Source organism: Oratosquilla oratoria, unplaced genomic scaffold (assembly GCF_046742065.1).
Source record: "Oratosquilla oratoria isolate Oo_2021 unplaced genomic scaffold, ASM4674206v1 SCAFFOLD48, whole genome shotgun sequence".
Taxonomy (NCBI): domain Eukaryota; kingdom Metazoa; phylum Arthropoda; class Malacostraca; order Stomatopoda; family Squillidae; genus Oratosquilla; species Oratosquilla oratoria.
Window position 1 is genome coordinate 1,867,152 of NW_027467712.1, and position 8,681 is coordinate 1,875,832.

Sequence of the window (8,681 nt, forward strand, 5' to 3'; positions counted from 1 at the left end):
CCTTTCCTGGAGTCTTCTTTGTTACCTTTACTTCTAGTCTTACGAATTATCTAGGCCCTGACCAGATAGTTCAGTCCTACAGTGGCTTCTAGAAGTGAGCTGGTTTTTAAGCACTTATCCGTTATACGTAACGTCTCTTCACTAACCAGCCCGTCCCGTAACACAGTCTCTTCCACTTGTATGCTTTTTATGTTCCTATGAATTTTTTATAGTCCACAGAGTTGACCAACAAGAAACGCTGATTTGTTTAGGTGTTATTGGAGGATTTTTTTTTTCAATATCCCTTTCGACTGTATTTATTCAATTTGAAATATACACTTATGTCATAGAATTAACTTAGAAATGGTAGAGGAGGAAATTGTCAACACCTCTAAAATTCACAGAAAAAGATACTGGTTGCGTTATATTGTATTCTGTTGTGTTGGTATTATGTAACTTTTGTTATATTCACGATTCAATTATTGGCTGGGTTTTTATCAAAACACACGTTATTACATTTTTACGAGGAAAGAATTGGACTTAGTTTTTGTGCTTTGTATTGTATCTCACGCTCTACTTCCCATATCTCCAGAGGTCTTTGATGTGGGGAATGTGAGATTTATGAAGTGTATATTTAGAGAAGGATAGTACAAGTAAAAGTTAACTGATCCGTATATTTTTCTGAATGGAGATTAGTCTTCAGTCATGTAAGTTGATTGACTTAGTCCATAGAGATGTACCTCAAGTTCTTAAATTATTGACTACATAAAACCCATGAAGCCAGTAGCCCTTACGGAGTAATCATAAAGATATAGGTACGTTTAACTCGGTGCAATTATTAGCCCACCACAGCCAATAGCGGGTGACTCACATCATACCTGGCATCATATTTAGGTAAACACATTAGTAAGTTTGTTTAAAATTATCAGCATCATACTTTACAGCTCGATGCTAAACAACCCTATTCAAACCAAAGAATAAGTGCTCTAGACAGTCATCTGATGGTCATCATTGAGCCATGAATGATCATCGTTGAGAGATAATCGCAACAACAAAACGTACCTAGGAAGAGGTGTTCCTGTGTCCGGAGATGCTACTCTTCATTTTGTATGCTTGGTCACTCCAGCTAAGTATAAAATAGAATAAAATTTGGCTTACACAAAGCTCATTTCATTACTTCAAAACGTAGTAATCTGAATAAACAGGATTGATATCGTCAATGAAATAATGTAAGGCGCCTCGTATGCTTCTTCGTAGTCATCCCTATGTAAGTTTCATTGAAGGCTTCACAGTTCCCTTTCCTGTAGGTGTATTCATACACGAGATGGCTATGTTGACGTTCCGGGGTCCTCTGGCAGGAATTGTCCTTTATAAGTAGTTGGGATGTCGTCATATTTTTGTAGAAAATTACTAGATCTATTTTTGTCGTTGACGTTGGTCGGTATCACGTCTCCGTGGATGATTTTTCTAAGGGGGACTACAACGCAGCTCACGAGGCCTCTTAAACTTCACCTCTCCAACGGAGCTATCAAATGACACCACGAAGACGTACATCAGACCTTAATGACACGGAGGAACTTGGATGAGGGCATCACTATCCTACAGACAGAAACCAAGCACACGCACCTTCATATCCTGGAAGCCTTATACATAAAAGATAAAAACCCTACCATGGAGAGACAGACTGTTGACCCATTTACTATTCCCACATATAAAAAATTGAGCTCCGTTACAGGTTCACGGCCGATTAGGCAGTGGGTGGCGCTACGCGTCCTGCCTCCTGATTGGTTGACCGGGTCAACGCTAAAGTGTTTGTGATCCGTGTATTGTGTATAAATACTCGAACCTCGCATATTGTATTCATTAGCACTGAAGATGCCCAACTATTAGGCGAAAGTTCTGCACTTAATCAAGAAGATAGTTCCCATACCATTACCAAAATCTCCAAAATTGTTTGGCCAGGTAATTAGAGAACTCAGCAAGACTCAGCGCGTCAGAAAAAGAAAAGTCGAGAATGTCAGCAAAGAGCTCGTGAACGCAGAAGCTGCTGCAAACTTCAATGACATCTTCCTAAAAGAGGATCTACTGCCCAACCATATATATATATATACATATATATATATATATATATATATATATATATATATATATATGTGTGTGTGTGTGTGTGTGTGTGTGTGTGTGTGTGTGTGTGTGTGTGTGTGTGTGTGTGTGTGTGTGTGTGTGTGTGTGTGTGTATGTATATATATATGTATATATATGTATATATATATATGTACATATATATATATATATATATATATATATATATATATATATATATATATTTGTTTTTATGTCGTTATGACTTCTGGAATCAAGGTCTCTTAATAGTATTTAAACCCTCACCTTAGCGGCTTTTTATAAGACGAAGGGAAGCCGCTCAGGTGAGGGTTCGAATCCCAGTAGGAGAGTTTAATTCTATATATATATATGTGTATATGCATATTGATGCATATACGTCTGTATATATATATACATATATATATATATATATATATATATATATTTCTCTTTTTCTCTCTTTCTCCCTCTCTCTCTCTCTCTCTCTCTCTCTCTCTCTCTCTCTCTCTCTCTCTCTCTCTCTCTCTCTCTCTCTCTCTCTCTCTCTCTCTCTTTCACCTCCCTTGTCACCACTGTCACCACCACTGTCGGTCCTCGACCATTACACTTATATTTGACTTGTAATTCCACTCGTCTCGAGGCCCCTTGCCTTCGTTACGTGAGTTTCGCTAAATTTTCAAGTTCTTCTTATGCAGTAGGCCCTATGCCTTGTATTTCCTTTAGTCTCACTAGTTTCCAATTTCATTAGGCCCCATGCCTAGTTCTCTCGACCTTTGGGTTAATAAAAGGGTGGTGAATTTCTTGCTTGTTAAACTAACGGACTACACGCAGAGAATGCCCCCCGGTTCTCTCCAATACTTCAGACCGCCTTCGTTCAGACGTCACTTTATTATTCGTCCAATCGTTTTTTACTTTTCAACACAAGTGACACACCTTAAGGGCGTGTCTTTTCCTTTTAAGCCAATAGTATTTCTCTACATACCCATTTACCTCCAATCCGAGAGGCTGTTACAGTCCTTCCAGAATTATTGCTTCATAAGCAAAAGCATAGAAGCAAAAACATGACGTCATTGCGCAGGTGGTATGTCTTCACGGAGGTGGTTTGCAGCTAACACAGTTTAGATTACATCAGCGATTATAAAGCAGTCACCTCCGTCGGTGTGTTTACATAGACAGAACGACGCCTTCCAATCTTTGTTTATAACAACAGTAGGCGTCGAATCTTGACTTGTTGACTCAGCATTTTAATACCTATGTATTTCCTAACCTGATTACCATTCGTACAACTACTGGCCTCTTACAGGGCTCGGCAGCTACCGTTGGTCGTCCCGACCAATTTCTTATTTCCCTCTTACAGGGCTTGCTAATATATTTCTAGAATAAGCTAATCTACCCTTGCGTAAATGGTTATCAAGAAATAAGCAACCCTCCAAAATACATAATTCACGCAATAAATGGTGAATAATACATAAACATAATACCTATAAATGTGAATAACATGCATGTCAATATATAAGGCACTAAAATCGTACATATAAATGAATTAAGCGGTTACATGGTTGATTTGCCTTGACAGAGCCAACCTCCGGAATACAACAAAGGCAATCAGTGCTGCCACCAACATTGAAAGCAAAGGTATAACAAAGATTGGCATATGTAAATCATTTGAGGGAGATCTTGACAATGGTCTTCTCTTAATTTTCAAAGGAGGAGAGTTTTCAGGCAATGTGAAGTTGAAGGTTGAAATGTAGGTGTCATCAGTTATATGCATTGTATTAAGGGTATTAGAAATGGTGGAAATAGTGTCTGCATGCAATTCGCAGTTATCTTGAATAGAGACAAGACCTTCAACCAAATCCAATTTAGGACTCAACCCGGGACAATTGATTGAAACCTTTGTCTTGTTAGGGAAAAACAAGTAATGAGATCCTTGTATGTTACAATGAGGGATTTGGTCTACCATAATCTTTATGTAATTACAATTGTTCATAACAGACACATTCCTAATCAGAGAATTCATGTGAAGCTTCTTGGAACACAAAAGAGATCATGCTTTCTCTTAGATTGTCTACAGAAAGGATGTAATTGATTAGAAAATTCACTATGAGCACTAACTTTCAATGGTTTATCATCTTTTCAAAGATAATAGCAATTAATTTACCAAACACACTAATCTAGAGTTTGAGTGTCTCTTCTTGTTCAATATTCATATTTGATTTTCAACACACTTCATTTTCAAAGACAGTCTTATTACTTTAAAATGGTCACAATACTCATGTGTGTACTCAGATGAGAGGTCCTTAAGGTTCCAAGTCTGACCACAGCAGATCCTAGGTTTTAGGTTTCCATGTATCATCTTGACACCAAGTTCCAGTTGCTTAGGTCTCCCATCCCAAATACATACAAATGGTCAATACTATCTGTAAAATACATCAAGATTAATATTCAACTCATCAAGAATACAGTCAAAGTTTTCCTTATTCTCTTCAGTGTTGTTAACATTGATACAAAGAGTATTACTATAATTATCTTCATAGATCTGCAAGCTAATTTTCCTTATGTCATCTAAATGTCCTATCAATTCTTCTCTTGATTCTAAATTTTTAAGTCTAAATTTGTTCCCACCTGCAGAATCAATTACCCTATATGGACCAGTGAAAGTTTATTATTGGGTGAAGTTAGTTTGACCATTACTAAATCTCCAATTTTCAATTCTAGTTTATGAGCTTTTTTGTGTTGTTGTTCCTTCATCTCTTGTGAATACACCTGCATATGTTTCCTAACTCTTTGGTGAATACTTTGAAGAGTATTCATCCTATTTGATATATAATCATCCATATTATATATGGGCTTCTGCTCTGCAGTCAACATTTCATATGGCAGTTTTGTCCTCCCAAAAAATTATAAAATGAGGTGTATCACCAGTTGCTACATTAATTTGATTGTTCAGGGTACACTTAACACAAGGAATCCAAGTATCCCAAGTTACACTATGAGGACTTATTAGGGTTCTAAGACATGTAATTATCTTTTTATTTAACCTTTCTACTACCCCGTTACTTTGGGGATGGTTAACGAGTATATTTACTTTCTTTATATGAAATACACTACATAAATTGTCCAAGATTTTGTTATTAAATTCAGTCCCATTTTCTGAAACTAAGATGTTAGGTGTAGTAAAATTACAGATTATCTGATCATAGATTACGGAAGCAATAGTTTCAGCTTTCTTATTAATCATGGGTTGTAATATACAGAATCTTGAAAAATAATCAATAGCAACAAAAAGTATTTAAAGCCGTTCTCTGACATAGGTAATTCTAATGTGTCAATGTGAACTCTTTCCCAAGGTTTCTGTGGAATGGGATAGGTGAGTATAGGAGCAGGTTTTGGTGTATTTCCCTTCACCTTTACACATTTTACACACTTTCTATATAATCATATATAGATTTCTTCACACCTGGCCAAAAGTATTTAAGCTGTGCTTGTCTATAAGTTTTATCCTTTCCAGGATGTGAACTACAATCACTATCATGAAGTAACTTCAATATCTCATTTACAAGAGTTTGTGGTATAACCAACTGATTTACTTGACCTCTAGAAATATCTTTCCCATTTACAAATGTTCTCCTATACAAAATTCCATTAATCAAATGAAATTCCTCTATCTTATACCCCTTTGGTAGCTTTGGAGGATCTCCTCTTGGGTTCATCAAATGCTTGATTATTGAATCACATGTCTCATCATCTCTCTATTCTCTTATTAGCATTTCTTCATCTAAAGTTACTAATTCTTCTATACTACAAACAAAATTAATCAACCCAGTCCCAGTCATTGGTTGACTAATGTTTCTAGAAAGTGGATCTGCTACATTCCTTCTACCCGGAATATATTCAAATTGAACTTCATAGCACTGAAGTATCGCAAACCATCTAGCAAGTCTGCCTCTAAGATTCTTATGCATAAATAAGTTCTGAATAGCTGTGTGATCAGTCCAAACTCTGATGGAATACCCTAGTATCATATCCCTAAAACTTTCCAAAGAATAAATTACTGCTAAAGTTTCTCTTTCTGCTATAGAGTAGTTTCTCTCCGCACTATTACAAAGTCTTGATGTGTAAGCTATGGGTTTCAAAATTCCATTTCTCTCTTGCATGAGTATGCCTCCTAATCCTATGTCACACGCATCAGTACAAAGAATGAATTCTTTTTCATAGTCGAGAAAAATTAAAATAGGTGAACTCGTGAGTTTCTCTTTCAACTTGTCAAAAGCTTGCTGTTGTGCAGGTCTCCATATGAACTTTGAGTCCTTTCTTAACAAAGAACTTAGTGGATTAGCAATGTCAGCATAACTTTGAATGAATTTTCTATAATATCCTGTTAATCCCAAAAAGCTCCTAACCTTGTCTACATTGGTCGGAACTGGAAAATTCTTGACAGCGTCAACCTTTGAATTTACTGTACTAAGTCCGTGTCTGTCTATCTTATGTCCTAAGTAAATGACACTGTCTTGCAAGAACTTACATTTTTCAAGCTTTACTTTTAAACCTGCTTCTCCTAGTCTTGAGAATATCAAATCTAATTTCTTAAAGTGCTCTACTGCAGTCTGAGAAACTATTAAAATGTCATCTAGAAATACATTGGCAGTGTTTCCTAACAATCCATCTAGAATAGTATTCATTAATATCATGTAAGTTAATGGACTATTACATAACCCAAATGGCATTCTCTTGAACTCATAATGTCCTGTTGAAGTGGAAAATGCTGTGAACTCTCTTGAATCCTCATGCACTTCTATTTGCCAAAAAGCTTATTTGATATCTATAGTGCTAAAATATCTATTATCAGTTCCCAAACTTCTCAAAATGTCACCGATAATGGGTAATGGTAACCTATCACGAATGGTGTGCTTATTCAATTCCCTGTAATCAATAACTAGGCGCATAGTCCCATCAGACTTTGGTACTAAGGTCAGCGGAAAAGTCCACTCACTTTTACTATGTTCAATAATATCCTGTGATAACATTCCAGTGATGAGTTTATCTACTACAGCTGATTTAGAGTGAGGAACTCTGTAGGCTGGTATGTAGATAGGTTGTGTTCCTAGTTTTAACTTAATGTGATGTTTTAAAACAGTTGTTTTGCCTAAGGCGTCCCCCGGCAAAGCAATTGCTTTTTTGTGTTTCACAAGCAAAGCAAATAAAGCTTCATCCAACTCAGGGCAATTAGTTGATTGTAATAATTCTTTATATCTATTTCTTAAGTCTATTCCTTCTTGAACTGAACAAATTGATGAAGTTAGTAATTCTATCCCCTCACTATTCTCATTTAAAATCTTAATAGGTTTAGTACACACCTGAATACATCCTATTTGTGTACCTTTCTTTAAAACTATCTCTTTATTCATAGTATTAATTACTAATACTTCTACTCTGTTCTTATTTGTCTTATAAATCCCTGAGTCCCACTTCAATCCTTTAATTTTAACTGATTCTGGGACTGTAATTATTTCAGAGTCTACATTGATTCTTTTCAAACACACTTCAACCTTATTAATTGACATGGGATGTAACAATGTCGACCTTGTTACTCCGCAATCTGCAATTATCAAGGCTTTTGTAGTTGATAATTTAGTAATCTCTGGGATTTCCTGAACTTCTGAGTTTGGTTCACAAATTGTTTTACCTTCTGTAGGGTTGGACCGCTCGGTCTCGCTATCTAAGATAGAAATGTTATCTAAGGATTCTTGATTCCTGTCACTGGTCTTAAGTCTGGATGATTTAGGAATGGGATTAACTGTGACTTTACTAAAATTCCTAAGTCAGCAGGACAAATTACCATGTTTTCTTTTCTCATAGTTGCAAATCCTATCAATAAATCTCCTGGAAAAACAGACTCTTCTACCACTATCACTGGGATGTACAAATGTTCATTTGTATATAAGGCAACTTCTAGTTCCACCTTACCTAATGTTTTTAACTGATTTCCAGTTACACCTTGCAATGAGTAAGGGATTGGTTCCAACATTTTCACTCCTGGGTTCAACTGGTTTAAAACTTTACTAGTAATTACATTAACTACAGACCCTGTATCAATAAATATTTGAATAGGCTTATTGAACACTTTACCCGCAATGAGAGGTCCTACAGAAGTTTTACCAACAGTAATTATCAGTTTGTCAGTTTCTTTCATCTCCTTTGCATTCCCATATTTAACACAATACCGCCTATCGGTATATATATAGGGAGGTCTGAAATTGTTTATTATGTGTCTGGGGTTTTTTACTCTTAGCCCTGGGGGTACCCGAAAATTTCGGCACTCATGAGTCTTATGACCTATTCTCTGGTGGTATATACAAAATGGTGGGTTTCTACACTGATATTCATCATGACCTTCATATTTTGCAATTTCTACAAATAATTCCATAAAAACAGTCTTGGGCCTTGTGTCCCCAGGTATTACAATTAAAACATATGATTCTGGCATCCCTGGATGGGCTTCTAAACTTCCTTCTATGTCCTACTTCTGTTTTCTTAAACTCTCTAGAGTTCCTATGTTGGCTTTGTTTATTTATAGGCATTACATATGGGTTTATTGT

General features: G+C 36.1%; 1 protein-coding gene across 1 annotated transcript in view; it reads left to right on the plus strand.

The window, feature by feature from the left end:
- Positions 1-342: 342 nt before the first annotated feature.
- The window catches only part of LOC143023494 (uncharacterized), a 22,525-nt gene continuing 14,186 nt past the window's right edge, over positions 343-8,681 (plus strand). The window contains exons 1-3 of the mRNA XM_076182023.1: positions 343-420; positions 572-591; positions 1,847-1,941. Of these exons, the coding sequence (XP_076038138.1) occupies positions 343-420; positions 572-591; positions 1,847-1,941 (193 nt within the window). The remainder of the gene's footprint in view (positions 421-571; positions 592-1,846; positions 1,942-8,681) is intronic.